This window comes from Battus philenor, unplaced genomic scaffold (assembly GCF_028537555.1).
Source record: "Battus philenor isolate CCGP_79_NKW_IND1 unplaced genomic scaffold, ilBatPhil1.0.hap1 SCAF_30, whole genome shotgun sequence".
Taxonomy (NCBI): Eukaryota; Metazoa; Arthropoda; class Insecta; order Lepidoptera; family Papilionidae; genus Battus; species Battus philenor.
The window spans coordinates 2,554,549-2,576,292 of NW_027181694.1; the positions used below are offsets into that span (position 1 = coordinate 2,554,549).

Here is a 21,744-nt window from a genome sequence, read left to right on the forward strand (position 1 = left end):
CTTGTCATGGATACATTTTCCCCATCTTTAATAACTCTTTACATTGGTAACAGTAAAACAGAACCGTGATTTAAACTCACTTAAGAAAATCAAGTGGAGTAATTTGTATATAGCGTTATACGGGGTCACGTGAGCGTATTACGCGAGAATGCTCGTAACATATAACGCTTTCGTATAACACAGAACTCAACTACCACGCCTTAAGATGTAACTCTACAACCAATGTGTTACCAGTGATGATGTGCGGCATAGAAACGCGGTCTTTCAACTCCTCGTTCGCAGTCACACTCCCTCAACGACACATGGAGGGGGCTCTTGTTTAAGGTTTCTCTAAGAGATCTAATTAGTAATGAGGAGATCCGTAGACGAAATAAGATAACCGACTTAACTTAGTAGATTGGCATTTTTTTTCTCTTTATCCATCTTATTTAGGACGTTAGGGACTGGAATATAAACCTTCCTATTTTCTCCCTCTCCCTTTCAGCATTCGCAATTTCTCTCTTTCTTCCCTCTTTCATTCAGCATTCATTTGCATTACATTCACGCATAGCCTCCCATTCCTCGCCACTCTTCCTGTTACACGGTTTTTTAAGCTTAATTACATCACTCATCACCCTGCTACAAACCGCAAGGAAGTGTAGCTTCTCTCTTCATCTTCCAAACGAGAAGCGATGCTGCCGCCTGTAATGCTCTTACCCATTTCCACCTCACTAGCCACTGGATTGGCTAGTTGATAATGAGCAGGCTACATGATGCAGAATAGCAGGCCTGGCTTTGAGGTTCTGGAATGGACGCCACGATCTGATAAGCGATGCTTATCATGCCTTACGGGTTAGCGAATATAATAGTGCGTTCTTGGTGATGTACTTGGTGATGTCTTAATTACATCACCTGCTTGGAGAAACAGAGAAGCATACGCTCAGGTGGCACTCATTTTAGAGTACTACTGTTGGAGACTGTTGAGGCAAGACCGTAAATATGTCCCCACCTTCAGACGCGTGTACTGTCCCCATTGGTACCACCTAATGGTTGGGAACCTTATATATAGTATAATCAATTAGATATAAGATATGGAGGGTGATGGTTCTATTGGAAATATAGGGGGGAGGTCTACAGTGGAAATAAAATGATGTTGGTAATGAATCTAATATACAAAAGAAACTATATTATATTCCATATTGATTTATTTACATAAATATACATCACAATCACAAAATATGAACAGTTTACATTAGGAAGGTCTTATGTATGTTTACAATTCCTTCAGAGCCTTCAATTGCACTGCATTAGCTATAGGCAGTTGGAGTCGAAAGGTTTTTATAGTGACGACTCTGCGACCAGTAGACCCGGGGTACCCTATCTAGGCCCCACCACTAGAAAGTCAAGGTCGCGGGCACCAAAACAAGTCATCGTGGCGATATTTGGGAAAGAGGGGTTTAATGAAGGCACTATCAGAACGCGTTTTGGATCATAACATGAACAAATCAATACCATATATATACATTTCATTCGTGAAAGAAAGCGGTGTTCACATTGACCAGATAATTCTTTGAAGTAAACAAGAAACTGGTGGAAATTTTAATCAGATCCAACTCCCATATATTAGCAACCGGCAACAAACATGAGAAGAGCTTATACAAATATCTGACGTAGAAATGAGATAGCAATACATAGTAAAACTTTGTTATAACTTTAAAAATCATTTACACTTTAATAGGTTTTCCATATTTTTATTTTAAAAAAATCTTAATATTATTACATGACTCAAGATACAGGAACAAGTAATCACTTTATTACATTAAATAATCAAAATGGCAGAAAGCAATTCTTCAAAATTCCTCAGTTTCATCACCAGCCAACAATATATTCGTCCCCTCTTTCTCTTGATACGTTAAATATTTCAGGATAATTTGCTCTTTGAGGTTCCGAAGGTTTCGGTGCCGTGTCCTCTGGCTGGTATGCGGGAGGATCGGAGGACTTTCTCTCTTCTTTTCTCTTCTTACAAAGTGGATAGCGCTTTGTTTTTATATTCAGATGAACCTGGAATTGAAATTTTTCATTTAATTTAACACTATTGTATATGTAGCTTGACTAAGCCCCCTTCTAGATGTTTGGGTGATAGGATACTGTAGTAATCTTTGAGGGAGGCATATATCTTGCAGGTGATGCCTATCTGAGATGATGATAATTGTACACATGTCAAAACAAAATATATTTATTAGAACGCTGTTACTCCAGACAGTGCTCACAGATGGCGCTAGTAGTTGATTGCCTCGTACCATCGTTTATGTGGGTAGGCGCATGTATGTACACCGTATTGCTCTAGATCAGGGGTGAGCAACACGCGGTACGTTAAACATGTTTATACACGCCAAGCATTTATAAAATTTAATTTATTTTATCGACTTTCTCTAATTGATATATTGTTATAAAATTGTGTATAGTAAAATGGTGGTACATGCTAAATTGAAATAAATAATTAATAATAACCACAGATTAAATCTGAGTGATGCATGATTAGAAAACTTCGTACGCTTGTATCAAAAAAACGTCGCAAAATTTCTCATTTCAATTTTTAAGGATATTGTTGATATCATATCTTGTTTATTTTTATTTTTAAATATTTTCTTATTCTAATTTTTATTAAAAATAAAGTTTTAATAAGTTCTTTTCGTAAGTAAATCGTATGTGCGGTCCGCCAAAAAATTCTTAAATTAAGTTTATTTAGTCCGGTGACTAAAAGGCTATACAGCAGTAGCCGTGCAATGAAGTGCACCGCCCGCCAGCCCGCTGATAAATGCGCATGCGGCAAACAATGCGAAACACAACTACCACTGTTAATCCACTCTACACGTGTTTCACCCCTCCATGGGGCATCCTCATCAGTAATGTTACACCGATTAGTGCCAAACTCCGAGTGAGAACCGAGCGGGTCTTGTTTGTATCGAGTATTGTAATAACATATAAATATAAAATATACAAACCTGTCGATTATGTTTATACAAGTTTGACTTCTGGGAGAAGGTTGTTGGGCAAAACTCGCAGATGAACGGCCTTTCCCCCGTGTGGGTTCTAATGTGGGATTCCAGTTGGACTTTGGTCTGTAAACATACATTTTTAATTACTTATCGTCTATATATATCTTTATCCTTAGATTTTTCTGGTTTTATTATACAGGCAGATTGGTTAAAGGTAAAATGCTTTAGAAAGTTGACTAAATAGCTTATTTGTCAGCTCAAAAAGACTTGAAAGCATTTACACCTATTTCCAGTCACTCTGTATAAAGTAAGAAAAGGACCAATATTTAGCCACTTCCGCACATGCAGTGGTAGTCGTGCAATAAAGTGCACCGCCCGCCAGCACGCTGATAAATGCGTATGCGGCAAACAATGCGAATAATACAACTGCCACCGTTAATTCACTCAACACGTGTTTCACCTTCCACGAGGCATCTTCAGGAGTTATGTTACACCGATTAGTGCCAAACACAGAGTCTGAGTTTGGCTCCTGAGAATGCCCCGTGGAGGGGTGAAATACGTGTATTATACGTACTATATATGTTGTTTCTTTTTTTGTTATTATCTATGGTGTAAAAAAAAGTATACATATGTACCTTTTTTGTAACCAGAAACAACACGTTAAAATTTATATATATTTATTATTCTCTTTTAAAAAAAGCACAACACACTACGTAATTGAAACTGGACTCCAAAATTAGCAAAACAAAGTGAAAATTAAACTATTAAAATTGCGTTGATTTTTAGTTAAAAAGGGAATCCCCGAGTTTTGATGGCATGGCGCGATTAGAAACAAAAGTGTTGCCATCTTTAAGAAAAAAAAAAAGAAAATTTCAAAAAAAATTAAAAAACAACGCAACCTCGAAAATCTAACGACGCACAGTGAAAATTAGTACTAATTAAGCAGCGACGCAACTTCAAAAAAAAACGCAAAGCGAGGTATTGGTGTATACATGTTCATATTTCCAATCCAGATATAGAAGATTAACTAACGCAATTGTAATAATCATTTTATTATATTATTTAATTATTATTTACGGAATTAAATAAAAAAGACGGTTTCTGGTTGAAGACATATCCGCTTCAAGGTTCCGAGAACCTTCACATCTTGGTCGTATTATTTGCATTTGTTGTGAATGATGTTGTGCTGATAGCCGGATTTAGCTTTATACAACTTCATCGAAATTGAGCCCGTGGAAACAGCGGTCCACGGACTAAAATGATCGTATTAGCTTCCTAGCAGTTTATAGCCCCCGCTATTGGGGGCGTCTCGTTCCCCCCGCCGTATTTTTTGGACAATGGACGGACAAATTGTAACTTTCTGTATTTTTTTTTTGCAATTTAATGGACTTATACTTTCTGTATTTTTATTTTCAATTTATAATTTATTAACATCATCTGTCTATCTTTCAATCTCGCAATATATTTTCACATAGAATTTTAGTTTCATATTTTATATTTGGTTTTTATATAATTTTCTTTGTTTAATTAGCTTCTAAGAGTTAGGGGGAGACAGTTTCAACCCTTTAGCTTGGATCCATAGTAAACTTACAGTATCTTCTGCCTGTCGCAAGAATTGACTAAGTTGAGGATGGGGAGATTCGTCGATCCAAGAAGTCCAGCTTCCTCCTGGGATATGTTGGTCCAGTGTGGCACCTTCGAGTTCCGTAGCCGATCAGACGGCACCTCCTAAGGAACCGAGTACGACCACCGTCCTTCCCCATGAGGTCAGGGTATCTTGTGTTCATCCAGATGATTCCCCCTCCCCTCCCCCCGACCCAAAAAAGGGGGAGAAAGTTTGACACTTTATGTTAAAGGTAAAGAAACATACCGGAAACCCTTTCCCACAGTAATGACACATCTTGTTGTTGGGCCGACTCTTGTGAACATATCTAACGTGTTGGTCCAGGCCGACACGATTCTTCGTAGCCTGGAAAAGATTCTGTATGTTATTTCATCGAAAGGAATAATTATATACCAGGGGTAGCCAAGCTCTTTGATTGTGCGAACCATTTATCAAAATTTGAATTTTTGAGAGCCGCAATTGAATGCGAATTTAAAACACGCAAATTTTTTTTTACATAAATCATATTTATTGAAAATATTTAAACAAAAGCACAAAATATGTGTATTGTAGTTAAGTATAATGGCACACGTATATGACAGCACTCCTAATAACACTTAAGACGCCGGTTAGTTAATTACGATCGGAGTTTGTATTTCGCTAATTCTGTGGTGGAACAATAATAATTATTATTCACGCCAATAATTGGTTTCGATTTCCCAGGAGCTGACATGTTATATAAATTTAATTATTGAAATATTTCGACAATCAAACGGAGCCATAAATAATCGTTCAAAGACCGCATATGGCCCGCGAGCCGCAGTTTAGCTACCCCTGGTATATACAAATCTACCAATACTAGAATAAAATAGAACTGAATAGAACCTACTAGTGAAGAACCTTTGACCTCTAAATTAGTCTATATTCTGTAGCATTTGTTATTTATTCGTTTATACTACTCTCCTCCATATCTCTATCTCCATCCAGAGGATGTCTGGTAGAGATCGCCTCTACCGATAAGTCCGCCTATTGTACCTCCATAATTATTTTTTTCGTTATTATCTATGGTATACAAAAAAAATGTAAATAAATAAATATGCTTCAGACTTAGATTTACCGACTTTTTTTATCTTTAAGAACCACTCTGTATGCGTGTTATACGTGCTATAAAAATAAATAATTATATATAATTAAATTGTGTTTCTGTCTTCCTGGACTTTGAAGAGATTCCTAACATCATCTGCATCATATATATATTCTATCTGCAATGTAGGTTAAGTGGAGTTTAACTTCTCAAAGGGAGAAGGCGTTTCCATAAATTTCCAATAGGACTGCTTCGAAGCGGTCTACATATAGTGTCTTTGGACCTCAACAAGGTCATTGTCAATCTTGTCATCAGACCTTCTGCACTGCGCTTTCTGGTGCGTGGTCTTTACTCCAGAAATTGATCTGCCATACCAATTCTACTACCAATTCAGCTTGCCAACCAATCCACCTGGACTAGCTAGGCAACTATGTTGGTTAATTTCGTTACTCTAGAAGAATCTTTTTTAGAGAAATAGGTTTATACACCTCTATAGCTGATGAGACCGTGTTTCACTACTTTAGATATACAGACATACAATAGTTCACAATTAAACTATTAATACGAATAATTAACAACTACATATATATATATATATATATATATATATATATATATATAAATATATATATATTTACATACATATATATTATCCACAGGTGGACAAACAACCCGGTAAAGATCGTGGGAAACCAATGAATGCAGGTCGCTTTCAACTGGTGCTATTTTTCACATAAAGGAACTAGTTTCTTCAATAATTCTATTTTGTACTGTGTCACGCTTATATAATGTCGGTAAAGCAGTGTCTGTTTAACCTTACACTTTATAGATGGCGCTGTCAATAATGGTGTTATGATGGCGCCCATTGCGCGTCGCCGGTCGGTAAAGCAGTTGGTATTTGAGATGTCAAAGTGATAATTTAAAATACTGCAGAATAAAAGGAATAGACAATTTAAATAATAAACTTTAAATGTTGTTTCTCTATTTGATACTAGTATTTTTAAATGTATATAAATATTACTCGCTGCCCCTGCTTTGTTTGGGGCAGGGTCGTTTCAATGCAGGTGTAAATATTATTTTTTATTTATATTCCTACCTCTTTTTTCTTTTCTCACTAATTCCTCCTTCATCATTTCTTCACGTTCTGATCTTCCTTCATATGTCCCCTTTCTTTCCTCGTCAATAACTACTCTCAATCTATGGGAAAAGCCTATATCCAGTAGAGGACCTCCTAAACTTACCTTATTGCATATGTGACACTGGTAGACCTTATGTAGATGCTTCTCCTCGATATGGTCTCTGAGCTTCGTTTTATCCGCAAATCGTTTGTTGCAGTGATCGCAGATGAACCTGGTCACATAAGAGTAGATCCTATAGGTATTTCAGCAGTCAATTTAAAGATATGTTTTTGTATAAAAAAAATATTGGATCGAATATTGTCTAAATGGTCCCGGTGGACACCTGGAAGTCCACCGATGACTTGAACGAGGAATATGTTGATCTGACAAATAAAATTTAAAACCTCTGATTTCCATAGTCAGAGCTATTCTTAAAATTTTTTGTCCAATTGTGGGAATATGATAGAAATGAAGCTGCAGGGAACAAAATATCTCGGAACCTATATGTATAGACTATGTTCATACTGGTACTTCATATAAAGGCTTTGAAGGTTTCTGATTTTATATCTATAACCAATCATCCTGTAGATTTACACAAAATTTCAATTCCGCTCCCGTGATTGTTGATTTAACCCTTTGCACTCTGAGATTATTTTCACATTTCCTTCTTACACCTTGATAATGACATATATATTTTACTACGAAAATATTGTACAACTCTTTAGTAAAAAAAATGAAACATTAAAATATATAAATGATAATTTATATAAATTCACATCCCCTAGTTTTCTAGCTTGTGGTACCGGAATAAAACTTCATGCCAGCACTGCTAGCATTCCGAGTTAATATTATAAAGTTACTCACTTCAGCTGATCCCTGGTGACGTGCTTGAGGCTGTTCCGAAGATGCCGACGGTAGGAACATATAGACGAGAATTCTATCCCACAAGTGACGCAGAACGCTTTTTCACCACTACTTGCTTCTTTAGTCTAAACCAATGTATTGTCATTTTAAAATTATTTATTAGATTTAGATAGATTGCTGGCATAAGCGAAACCCCACCTCCGCACCCCTCACCTCAGTGGCGTACCTAGAACTTTTGCCGCCCGGGGCGATCTACAGTTTGCCGACTTCCAGTTCGCCCTTTCTATTATAAGTCAATCAAATAGTGGTTTTTATAAATTAATACACATAAATAAATTATAAAGTTATTTAATCAATATTAATTAATACCCAGAGTAAATTTTTTTAGACATATTTGTATGCACTCGTTAACATATTTATATAATACCTACTCTTCTAGCTTTAATACTAGAAAAATCGTGTATAATGCCCTCAATTTATATTATTTGTAATTTCTTGTTCTATTGACATTATTGAAAGATTTTGTAGTCTTAATTGACTCATTGTAGAACGAAGATAATATTTTATCAACTTCAATTTTGAGAAGCTTCTTTCGCAACTAGCGACACTGATTGAAATTGTTAAAAAAAATCTTAACAAAATTACAATGTCAAAACAAATATGAAATGAATAAGTTGCTTTTTACAACTATAAGTAAATATAAAAAATGCCGCCCCAAGGTAAGTGCCGCCCGGTGCGGACCGCACCCACCGCCCCCCCCCTAGGTACGCCACTGCCTCACCTAGAAAGCCTACGCCGGACCCCACCCTGCATCTCGTCTCAAGAGATCCGAAATGATTAGATGGTCAGATGGATATGAAAGTAGGGACCAGGATCACGATCCACGCGCACTCTCTCTCTCTCTCTCTCTCTCTCTTGAAAAGTGTTAGCTGCTCTGTGGTATACAGCCGTAGACGCTACAATTAGTCTACCTTCTCATTCCGTAACTACGGGAACACTAGACTTACTCCATAAACACTGCTTCACGACAACTATTGCTTGTTATATTTTCCTATCCCTAACGAGGCTTCTACGACAAACTCCCCACCTTCCTGGAGACAGCTTCTTAAATACCACTGACAAGTAATTTTTAGACGATTCGACGGTGAGTGAGGTGAGGTAAAGTAACAATAAAGTCACCTGAAGGACGAGCCTCTATTGTACTCCGTACTTTATTTTACCACCAGCTGTCATGAAAAGTGCAATAAAACGACGCGCAAGAGCTTGCATAAATTTGCACCTTTTTTATGCGAGCCATCAGCCCCGATGGGCTCGTGGAATTAGTTTTATATTCCTGGCGGTCTACTTAATGTCGGATATTTGAGCGATCGTCACAGTTCTCACAATTCTTAAGAAAATCGGTGATGTTTTTACGAAACAACAGTAATTTTTAATATATTACAAATAATTTTATATATAAAACTTTAGGAGACCCTCTTGGAGTTAAAAATAAAGCTCATTGTTTTATAAGCTATTATTTATAAATTATATTTATACCATAACTAAAAACTATACTAACAAATCAGAACTAACTTTATTTACTCAACCAATCAAAATCCCTACTTCACAACCAATCCCAACTGTCGTCTGTTTGAGAGCGACGGAAGATGTCTGTGACAGAGAAAGTTATATATAACGGTATACTAAGAGACCTCTCCTAACAGATCTTGTGGAACTTTATTATATATGCGTACACTCAGACCCGTGAAGGACCTTTTTAATCTCAAATTTAGACTTTATTTATCTTTATCTGTCACTAATTTAATAGAATTATTTAAATTTTGGCACACGCGATATCTTGTTAGCTGGTTTTTGAATGAATAAAAGATCGCTCAGCTTTGTGATTGACTAAGACCTTCACAGTAACCCCTGAATCTATGAGTGCATTGTCATCAGGGAAAAATGGCATGAAAATATTTCACCAAGACTATACAAGTAACAATGGGGAGAAACCGAAGATTGACCTCATCAAGGTGATGATGTAATTGAAGCCACATACCTTCATATCATGCTTTTCCAGGTGCCGCTTAAGGCTGGTCCTCCAGCGGAACACCTTGTCGCAGACGGTGCAAGAGAACGTGTTGTGGAACTCGTGAACCGCTCTGAAGCAGATTGAAAAAAACAAAGTATAGTGGACTTAAATATTTATTGTATTGTTCTCTGTTGAGATATGCCTTCAACGGATCATAATCATTTCAGACGTGGAATGCCCACTGTTGGTCATAGGCCTCCTATAGACTTCTCAAAGGTATTGGGATTGGAAGCGGCCTGCATCAAGTGTCTTCCGACCACCTTAACAAGGGGAATTCAGTGGATCATCAGACGTCCACTGTTGGACATATAGAGCCCCCTATACCTGGCGGAGGACCATGTCCAGTACTGAACTTATCACCGCCGAGATGATGGTGATGATAAACCTAAACATTTGCAACTTCGAAGTTTACTTCTTCTAGACCAGAGTTCCCCAAACTTTTTTGTGTCGTAGACTCCTTACCATGTTTTTCCGTGTTGGGTAGACCCCCTACTTACCTGATATTAATTTCCTGTAAATTTCTAACTGTAGTGAAGTTTAGTGTTAAAAACTTAAAGTAAAAACACATATTAATTTATACATTTATTAATTGAATTTAAATTAAAACTACTCAAAATAAAATTTTGTATCTGTTTTGTTAAATAAACGTAACATTAAATAAACATTAAATACACTATAAATAAAATAACATAAGTAATAAGTCAATATTTTTAGTGAGAAGGATGAACCTGATACTTTAATAATAAATTACCAACATTTGTAAATGTTTTGATATTATAAGATAGTATATTTTAAGTAAATAGGTACTATCAGTGTGTGTGTTGAGATCCACTATCGTAGACCCCCATTTTCATTTAATGACCCCCAAACTTTTTTTCGCTGACGCAGACCCCTTGCAGGTTGTCATAGACCCCTAGGGGTCGATATAGACCACTTTGGGAATCACTGTTCTAGACCATGACCTCGCAGGATACCATGGCACTCAATGTCTACCTGCCCAGCAACTTCAGGCAAGTCTTATCCAATATCCTCTATCAGAAACTACTGGGAATTGCCACGCGGAACATTTTTCGAGAACATACGAAGTGGAACTCTGGTCCACTTTACCATAGTGGACAGTAGAGGTCTAGGCTAAAAGTCCTGACTCTTCAATACTTACAGACGGTGGTTCATCAGTCCAGCTCGATGGCTGAATGTCTTCTCGCAGTCCGTGCATTGCACCCTCGACTTGTGACTGTCGCGGTGGTAGCGGTGACTGTCTATGGAACTACAAACGAAAACAATTTATATATACAGGGTGTCCTATTCTCTCCTCTCGCAAAAAAACATTTTTTAACGACTTGGTTAAAGAAAACTTGTTTTAGAGATAACGTTTTCTTTAGCTTCACTCGAATTTTTTAGTAATAAAAATGAATTCCTTTTATTTTACACATCTAATATATAAAATTCTCGTGTCACGGTGTGCGTGATTGAACTCCTCCGAAACGGCTCGAACGATTTTCGTGAATCTTAGCGCGCATATCGGCCAGGGCGGAGAATCGGACATCTATTTTTATCTCCCTAAATGTTAAGGGTAGTCCACCCCTATTTTTTATTTTTACAAAATTTTGTTTTTATTTTTTTATGATACAGCATACAAAAATAAATACAACCCTAAATTTTCATCCCTCTACGATCAACCCTTATTTTTTATTTATTTTTTTAAAGTTTCTTAGAAATAACATACATGGCAAAACAATGTTTGCGGTATCAGCTAGTACTTATATATAATGAATTTGATTATTTATTATTTTGCACTTTTTTGGGGGGGGAATACATACAGTTATTTCATCTTACACATTCTCTAAAGTGGAATATAACCTCAAACTTTCTATAATTCACATATTGGGATACCGGAAAGTAATGTCGTTTCTGTCGACATATTTTACAGAAATATCGATTGATTTGTTACCGCTCCGGAATTGATTTGTATACTAGACGGCAAAAGGTTGTTGATAACGAAGGTGAATATATTGTTGATTAGAAATAAAAACTTGTAAAAAATATAGTCGCTTGAATTCAACTTAAGAAATCGACATTACTTTCCGATTTCCTTAATACATTTTAAAACACAGTTCTTTTTGTCACGCTTTTCTAAAAGCCGTATTCACTATGAAAAATGAGATGGATGATCTATTTTGGATAAATTCGGCTTAGCCGGTCTCATTTCGGTAAAAAATAAACAAAGCCACCTACTTGGATATCTTCCCACACAAGTTGCACTGGTATTCCTTGAGCGATATCTCGTGAGCAGTGAAGTAATGCTGCTCTATGGCTTTTTTGTCCATTGTACGTTTACGACATATAGAACATTCGTATCTATAAAAAGATATTATTAAAAAATATCAATATACAGGATGATATATGATATATATCATAGGTACAAAGGCTTTAAAGGGGTGTTTTTAAATAATAATAAATTCTATTACATATCTTCAGATCATTGACGACCCCTTTAAAGATATCTATGAGAGATATACCATAATCGCCACACTTGGCGGGTTGGCGATTGCAGTGTGGTATTATGGTACGCGAAGAACGCCAATGCCCATGCTATTGAGGGAGTCAAACCCACGACTTCGATCGCAAGTCTTAGTTCTCTGCAATACCACTGTTACAGTAAATCTTTTTACTTTAATATAATTAAACTCCTAAATTGTTTTTGAAAATTAAATATGAAAATGTTTATAGATAATCTACATAGTGTGATTTCATATAGTTGTAAAAGCATTTAAAAATGTGAATATTGCTCATGCGCTGTCAATGTATATTACACTCTATACAAAAATTAATGGTTTCAGTAATAATAAATAGCGTAATGATAGTATAATAAGAAAAATCGTTATTTTAATATATAAAAATCAATTATTATTTATTATCTGTTCCTGCGGACTTTGTACTGGCACAAGTTATTTGCCCTTATACAATAATGTAACATATTTGAAGTGATCACTTTATATAGAGTGAAATAGATGTAAAGGCTTTACAGTTTTTTGCTGAAAAATGAGCTTGTGGAATTCCTCCCAGTACTGATTGGTCTTGGAAGTAGAGACAACACGAAGTCCAAAGCAGAATACTTAACCAATAAGATAACAGAAAATTACCAGCCAATCACAAGGCGAGAAATATTGTAGAGCGCTGTCTCTTTCGCACAACGTTAATATAAAACAAGCGCTTTTGCGTTGAATTCCAGTAGTGGATGCACTACTAGCGATTATGTATTGTATCTTTTACAAGCTATAAATTTAAACCTATAACAGATCATCCTATATATCTACGTGTTATTGATATTTACCGCCTGAAATGTCTTTTACAGTGCTCTGTAAAGGATTCCACCGACGACACAACTGTACTGCAAATTGGACAGCTATATCTTCCGAGATCCTGAAAATAAAATTTAATAATTGTAATAATGGTATATGGTCACCTTTTTACAATTAAATTTACCACACATAAAGCTACTTCCACAAAATTAGTCGAAAATTTGGTAGGAATATTCGTTTCGCCGAACACAGGCCTTCTAAGAACGAATTTATAAAATTCCACCTGCAAAGGGGGTAGAGCACGACGGATATTTGGGAAATTTGGTAGGATTATTTCTTTCGCAAAGTAGAGGTCAATTAAGAACGGATTTTCCATAATTTCACCGGCAAAGTAGGTTGAGGGGGGCATACAATAAGAAAATGTGGTAGAAATATTCCTTTTGCTGAGCAGTGACTTTCTTAGAACAAAATTTTACAAAATTCTACCAACAAAGAGGGTTGAGAGGTGGCAAATATTTAGGACGTTTGGTAGGAATGTTCTTTTCAACGAGTAGAAGTCAACTGAAGACGGACTTTACAAAATTCCACCCGCATATGAAATAAATTAATATATATCTGTATATTTTACGCCTCTCCAAGCAGGTGGGGGATAGCTAGTATGGTTATATACATATTACACATATGTATATGTAGATGTATATGTTATATTATATACATATTACATATATACCCATTAACTTGATTAAAGTTTTATGACTGAATTTGTTATCCAAACAAAATTAAATAAGGTTTTTGATGTACTGTAACGTCAAAAATTTATACTACACCAAAGGTTCTTTGACTTTTTTCTCCGAAACCACTTTCAAAATTTACCTCATTCCAGTGGACTCCCTGAGTATGCAATATACTATTTTTTGCAAAATTACAGTCGCTGAATTTTTTAAAACTTTATAACTTTTTTTGTTAATTAAAGGAAATGTATTTTCTTGGTTCCCCGCTTATGAATTATGAACCCCTCATTTTTCACATCAACTTAGAAACCGATCGAATCTTCCGAGGACCCTTCAGGGTCCACCTGGACCACTTTAAGAAACTAATGTACCACACCTTTTATGTCATAAAAATTTATATATTGTCATTCTCTTCTTATGCCATCTTTCTCCCACTCCCTTTCTCTATTCGCACACCTGGACACAAGGAACTTACCGGAGAATGCTTGGTGGCGAGATGAGATTTATGGGACTTGCTGCTGTTGAAACCAATAATACAGGTTTCACACTTGAAGACCGCCTTCACGTAGGAATCCTTAGATGACTCCTTCTGCCTATCTATCAACATTTCCTCATAGGTCAGCTTCACCGTCAATATTTTCTTCTCCGCATCTTGCTCTTGTTTGTCTACCTGAAATTATAGATCATCGTCATCATCATTACAACCGTAAGCTGTCCACAACTGGACATTGGCCTCCCCCAGCGTCTTACGAGGACCTTAACAGAGTCATCTGTCCACCACGTGTGTGGACGTTTTTACTTCAGATCCTTAAAGCCCTAGCGGCCGTCTGTTCTGCCCACTGTGACTTCTCATCTCTACTCCAGATACTCAAAGTCCGAGCGGCCGCCTATTCTGCCCACTGTGACTTCACATCTCTACCCCAGATCCTTAAGGCTCCAGCGGCCATCTGTTCTGCCCACTGCCACTTTCAAGTTTCACATCCACGTTTACGGGTCTCCTCATTCCTAATTCGTTTACACAAATAAATCGCGAGCCAGTGGCGTACCTAGGGGGGGGCGGTGGGTGCGGTCCGCACCGGGCGGCACTTACCTAGGGGCGGCATTTTTTTTATTTACTAATAGTTATATTCTTTCTTGAATAATAAATGATTATTATAAGTTTAATATTTGATTTATGTAAATTATGATTAACTTTATGATTTCGAATATTATTCCTTGGTGTATATAAATGCATTTTAGTGTAAATTTTGGATTCTAATTCAAGAACAAGATAATAATTTTATTTTATTGTATTCATTAAAATTCGTTGAATTCGTAAAAAGATCTTTACGACTTTGTTCGGCAATTTTTCCTAACTAAAATTTTTTGATGTCAGTTTATAAATGTCATTTCTTTTGAAAAGTTTGTATGATTACTTTGAAGTGTTATATCAATATTTTTTTTAATCAAAAACCACTATTTGATTGACATATAATAGAAAGGGCGGCAAACTGGAGATCGCCCCGGGCGGCAAAAGTTCTAGGTACGCCACTGTCGCGAGCACAGCCTGTTTTCTTCCAACTTCTTCACTTCAGTTGTTGGCAGTAGTGATCCGAATCAAAAATTCTCCCAGCGTTAAAAGGTTCTTATAATAAACAATGCCCTCTCAATCCCAACACTTACAGCATCTAACAGTGGTAAATTTTTAACCCTCGTTTACCACTGGGAAACCGATTTGGACTACATAGCGTCCCCAATTTATTACTCTTTCGTTCTCAATCTATAATTGACACTTATTGGAAATATCTTTGAGGATATAAAAAAACCAAGGTACCGACGTGGCTCGAAGAATTGCTCATCTGAAATGGCAGCGGCCACACCGTTCATGCAAGGTCGAGTGGCGACCACGAGCTACTAGATGAACCGATGACATAGGTATTAAAAAACATGAAGTCACTGGATGCAGGCACAGCAGGAACGATCATCGAGGTGGTCTTTGGAGAAAGCCTATGCCTTATAAAGAGCGTCTATCAGCTAAAAAAAGAATACACTATCTTTTCATAAAACAATACCTTTTTCTCGCTTCGACATTTCTCCATCTTCTTTCTCTTCTTAGCAACAGTTTTATCGGACCCCTTGCTCTTCTTTCTATTCTTCCTTTTGAGGAATTTCTTCAGTTCAGTCTCTAGTTCTGCATCAGAGCAACCGGAGGTGGGACAGTCTTTTCGCAGTGAATCTTCAGAATCTGGTGGGGAAGCATTACATGTAATATATGAAATTGTTCTTCCCTATGAGACCTTCAAAGCTTCTATAAAACCGGGAGATGAACTCGTAAAACAAAATTTTTAAACATTTAATGTCTAATTTTATTTTATATCAGTGGATTTATAGGTTAAGCAAATATAATTCATGTCCCAGTACACTAGATGGCGTTGGTAGTCGATTAATCCCTTGGCCTACACAATATCTGCCAATTGCGCGAACTATATTAAACAAGAGAATCGGTCGCGCGCCGCGCCATTCATCTGTTCAGCCGCGTACTTGAACTGGCGCAAAATGTCTACCTTTCATATGTTTTTCAGAGCAATGAAAAGAATTGTAAAATGATAAACAATGTTTAGGTACCAATAGTATTTTTAGACGTCTAGGGTGTAATCATAATAAATTATTCAGTTGACAAAAATAATACGCGGCATCTTATGCACCGATTCCTCACCACGAGTCTGGCTCGTGGCTTTTGTTTATGGCACAAATTCTTTACCACGAGTTAAACTTGTGGTTTTAGCTTATGGCACAAATTTCTCACAATGAGTCCGATTCGTGGTTATAGGCCAAAGGGTTAAAAGGCGTTTATGAAACTTTGTCTTATAGCATATAAGGTGAGGGAATTTCAAAGATCGACCGCTGCTTTTCATTACATATCCACATAGACATTAAATATATTTATATATAGTTATATCATCACCATCACAGTGGTAATCATCATATCAGACATAAGACGTTCACCGCTGTATAAAGTTCTCCAATAAAACTAGTTGAAAGTCGCCTGCATGTAACGTCTTCCGAGGACCTAAGGATGGTCGTCTTCCCACCTTGTGGGTGAACTTCCTATGCTGCACTGAGTGGCCCGAGGTCTCAACTTCCTAAGGCCCCAACGGATAACAGCCGCTATATCTACTCACCTCTTATAAACTCCACTTTGAGCTCATCCTTTACACATACAATCTGCAGGTCTTTCGGTTTGCTACTCTCCAACTCTTTATTATCTATAAAGTTTTCATCCAGACCTTCAGACATTCTTACATTAGCCAATTTTCTTTTAGAATTAGATTTCTTCTGGAATTAAATTATAAAAGTTAAAAAGTAAATTAGTTTGATACCCTCCCTCTTCCCCTTTTATGACCCATAGCAGATATTTTATGGGACCCATGGGTCAGAGCCCCCTACTCCACGCCTAGCATGATAAAACTCTCATGCAGGTTTTATGTAGGACTCTTTGGTCATGGAACACCGTTATATCCTATAAGATATAACAGACGAGGAAAATTTGAAATTTCACCAAAAATCAATTGTTACTTGATCTACCTAAGAGGAGGACCATTAGGGTGGTATTCCCCCTATCATCAGGGATTATGCATCACCCATACAAATATTTATAGGACCTTCAAGGTTCTTATGTTAAAGAACACATTTCTTAGCAACACTTATCACCCAAACAGATCGTATATGGGACCCTTAGATCATTAATGTTTCTTAGCATAGTATTGAAGGGCAGTTGCATGTTCCACAGGAAATCCGACGCCCCTTTAAATGTATAGAAGAGGACCGAGTGGTTTTAGTGGACAGGAATCTGACATAACCCTGTTCTTCCTTCAGAGGGCAGGATATCTTGTGTCCATCAAGAAGATTCAACAAGAGGAGCTAGATTTGAAGTGTCACTTCTCGATAATTCTTGCTTAGCATTCTGAGTAGGCGTCAATTAAATTAATTTTCAACAAATATTTATATACATTACATGGCAGGACTGTAGTCTGTCAGTATCCTGTTCAACATCAGAGCAGTCTGATACAGAACTTCCCATAAACTCGGACTGATTTTCCATAATTGCAGAATCTAGAAGAAAGATAATATCTTTATCTATAAAAAAGTCTGGTTTTAAATATTCAACACCTTGTAACAGGTAGTGATGTCGTGGTCACATACTATAGGCCTTTTAAGAAGGCTCATGGTCAACCAAAAAGCAATGGAAAGGGCTACCGTCGGGGTTTTACTGCGAGATCATATCATCAGAAGTGAAGAGACCCACAGAAGAACCAGTCATGGTGTAACTTCAAGAATTCGTTCGTACAACCATTGGCCGTTGGAGCTGACAGATTCTTGAGTGTTGACCATGAACCAGTAGAAGAGGTGTGGATAGACACCCTATTAGGTGGTGCAAAGAAATGCTTAAAGTCGCAAGAAAGTCACTGGATGCAGTGGAAAACTGGTCATCAGGGCATCATTTAGGGGTGGCCATGCTGTGAGAAAGAAGTAGAGATGTTACAGAATAGATATAAAGTGGAGGGAGATAATTAAAGAAAGGGAGGCACCAATAACGGGGCCATTAAAAAAAAGACCCAGAGCAGTTAGATCGGGAATTTATTGAGAAGTTTCAACAAAGACATGACAAATATATATTTATAGTATTAATTTAAACTAAGTAATAAAGCACACATTTATGCATTTAATTTTATATATTAATATTTCATTCAGTTCTTAAGTCTCGAGAAGTCTGGTATCAAGTAAGTCAAGGTATCTAAATTGGCCTTCATGTACACACTCAAACTAAATTCATTATCATAGAGAAGTGAAATAATAGAATGAGAATACAATACTGAATAAAACAGGATTATAAATCTCACCCCTGTCCTGTGCCTCCATCTTCAGTTCATCCTTGACTCTTTCTGATTGACGATTACAATTCTCTTTCATACTTCCACCGTCAATTGGAAGTATTTCCAATATTTTATTACTACACACTTTTAATCTGGGCGGTCTTGATATTTCAGTTAAGAGACACACAGCTAAAGTCTGAAATTACAAAGTAAACCAATTGTATGCAATTAACTATATTCTTCCGTTTTGTGCACACTTACTCATCTGACACAGTGTAGGCTACACAGGTGCCGGAGAAATGATTAAACTAATTTCAAAGCCCAAGTCAAAAGCCAAAGTCAAAAATGGAAGTCAAAGTGAAAAGCAGAAAGTCAAAGTAAAATAGCTGTGATGTGTTTTATGTATGTTTACATTAGTTCGTAACGCACCACCTTCTGAGAAGAAATACGAAGAAAGTCAATCAGGCCTGTCATTTTTTTTTAATGACAAAACAAATTAAAGAAATAGAGTAATGTGCGTTTTGGAAGAGCCTGTGGCTAAAAAATTTCTTCAATTTCCTAAGAGAAAATTTACTGTGTCATTTGGTGGATTACTTTCTTAAAAAATCTTTAAATAAATTGTCGATCCACCTAGTGGGTTCCCATGCCGCATCTATCGGCTTGTAGTTCCCCTATGAAAACCTTCCATTGCTAATGGCCTTCATTTGCATGAGTGATGTTCCTCGCTCACTGTTGCTTCAGAAGAACAATTCTTGGAGCTATGTTTGTGATTGCGGATTCTTTTGAATTGATCCTGCAGCGAGATCCGATCATTGCCTTCTCCATTGCTCTCTGAGTAAACTTGAGCCTTCTTATAAAGCCCAATGCAAGCCACCACTTCTTAGATCTGTCCATTTAGTATAGCAAAAGTTGGTACGGAGATTCAAAGTACTAATTTGTGACAAAAGAATCAGTTAAACCTATTTCCTTATATAGTTACCTCATTAGTATAAGTCTGAAGTATTCTAAATGAATCCTTTACTTGCTCTCTAAAATTTACAGCTTTCCGCAGCAGTGCATGGCAATCCCAACATATTGTAATTGTCTTTGGCATGTTGCCCACCTGTGAAATATTTATAAAATCATCAATAAAAATAGCTGAGCATTTCAAAAAGGTCAACAAGTTCCAGATTCCAGGTTCCTTGCTTTTCACAGACCAAAGCACTCCTTTCAGAAGGTAAGACCAACCCTTGACAGTTGAGTAAATGCACCATAACTAACAAAATCAATAAGCAGCCTCTCCCAGTTACTACACTGGTTTTACTATTGTTACTGCCATAATCACATATTTATTAATAGTATACAATTTACTATTATTATGGGTGTAAAAGTTTTAAATAAAATAATTTTTGGCTCAGTGGTTAGCAAGTGTAACATTATTTTTCTATTGGAATGGGATAGGCCAATAACTATGGTTTATAGTCTGCAGAGACAGAAAGCAAATAAAATAATTTTATTACAAAGGCTGATTTTTGAAAACATCTTTTCTTGTTAAGTTATAACATTTTTTATTTATTCTGTAAGCACTGAATCTTTGATAAGTTGTACCTTCCATTCACACTTTTAAGGCTGTTACAACTCTTACCAAATATCCTGTATTTCAGCCTTGAGCTTAGTTAAGCTTTTAAAATTGTAAATCATAGCTTTCTAACACTAGCCGCACTGCATCCCAGTCTACACTTGAGGTGTTCATGGGGGCAGCCACCTCCATTACCATTTCGACCCATTAATTTCTAATAGGACTGGTTGGAAGCAGCCTGCATTCGTCGTCTTCCGACGAACTTCATAAGTTTGTCTGTCCATCTTGCGGACTTATGCATTACTTTTAGAATAAGTCCAGACATTTTAAAAATCTTCTCAGTATAAATAAAAAGGTTGTCGTTTAATAAATTTGTCACTACTCACATTTATTTCGCTTATACAGTCCACATAATATTGTCTCGTTTTGTCATTTCCAAGTTCCGTTAAAGAATATTCGACAGTTAAACAAGCCATGCAAGGGATATTCTTTATCTCTTCTGCCTTCGTCTCCATCATCAATAAATATATTTTCCAACTTTATTATATAATTTATGTAAAAAATGGGCGTAAATTTTGTAGTTAAATCATTTTTATAACTATTTTCCATTTATATTAAGATGATAAAATTCCAATACATAATGTAATGATTACATTGGAATTCTTAATAAATACAGTGGAATTATATAAATACATCATTATTTTTATATCATATTTACTTGTAACTGAAAAAAATAACTTAATCTTTTAAAATAAATGAATTATCAATATAAAATTAAAAGTGAAAGTAGGAAAGGTATTATTTTAAAAACAAAACAAACAGCGGCCATTACTGACTGAATGCTATAACTGACAAGTAGATAACATAAACATACATACTTTGACAGCTTATGTAGATGTAATTACCATAATATATAATAATAAATAAAATTCATGTATTGATATACAGGTCATTATTGTTTAACGGTGGTTCTTTTCTGGAAGACGCCACCAAAACCGCAATAATAGCTTCATTATTACCCTAACAATGGCAAACTATCATCAGTTTGTACCTGAATTGTAACTAAGCTAATCTAATTAAAAAGGTTACATAAAATATTATTCATATTATTATGATGGATTCTATTCAGTGACATGAGTGGACCGGCTTTGCTATCCGGCGATAATTCAACGCGGTAGCTGATGTCTTTAAAACACAACTTTTGTAATTAAATTGTTATTCCATAAATACCAATAGATCAAGCAAAGATTTACCTCCTCAGGCACCCTCGAACTTAAATGGTAAACAAGTATTTAAACTTGCGAATTTTAATATATTTTGTACTAAAATTGGTAAGTTTAATTACTATTATAATCTTCTTTTAAACTTATTCGTATTATAGTTATCTATTAAAATATAGTATTTCACAGCACTCGTAAACAAAGTTATGGGTATGAAAATAGATATGAAACGTTACAATCTTTATGAGTATTATTAGATATAAAGCTTTTGTTTATAATATAAATAACACCGACAGTCATGAGTTTTTTATGTATACTAGCAACATTGTGTGAAGCAACTAAGCAGCCATTTTGTAGTGTCG

At 36.1% G+C, this 21,744-nt stretch overlaps 1 protein-coding gene across 1 annotated transcript; it reads right to left on the reverse strand.

Annotated features, from left to right (window-relative positions):
* Nucleotides 1-1,743: 1,743 nt before the first annotated feature.
* Nucleotides 1,744-20,824, reverse strand: LOC137927254 (zinc finger protein 37-like). Its single transcript, XM_068771032.1, has 16 exons — nucleotides 20,549-20,824; nucleotides 19,584-19,706; nucleotides 18,632-18,800; nucleotides 17,746-17,843; nucleotides 16,913-17,066; nucleotides 15,803-15,975; nucleotides 14,227-14,421; nucleotides 13,053-13,141; nucleotides 11,954-12,076; nucleotides 10,878-10,985; nucleotides 9,686-9,788; nucleotides 7,648-7,772; nucleotides 6,907-7,015; nucleotides 4,849-4,947; nucleotides 2,985-3,101; nucleotides 1,744-2,040 (listed from the first exon to the last, which is right to left on the reverse strand). Exons 1-16 carry the CDS (start codon nucleotides 20,678-20,680, stop codon nucleotides 1,849-1,851), a joined length of 2,109 nt encoding a protein of 702 aa, XP_068627133.1. The 5' UTR covers nucleotides 20,681-20,824; the 3' UTR covers nucleotides 1,744-1,848.
* Between the last annotated feature and the right edge of the window lie 920 nt (nucleotides 20,825-21,744).

Excerpts from the sequence above, each read along its gene's own strand:
- LOC137927254 (XM_068771032.1), bottom strand. The coding sequence starts at position 20,680 with ATGATGGAGACGAAGGCAGAAGAGATAAAGAATATCCCTTGCATGGCT. Across the intron at positions 19,707-20,548 it reads ACTGTATAAGCGAAATAAAT|GTGGGCAACATGCCAAAGAC; the intron begins GTGAGTAGTGAC and ends AATATTTCACAG. Across the intron at positions 12,077-13,052 it reads TGTAAAAGACATTTCAGGCG|ATACGAATGTTCTATATGTC; the intron begins GTAAATATCAAT and ends ATCTTTTTATAG.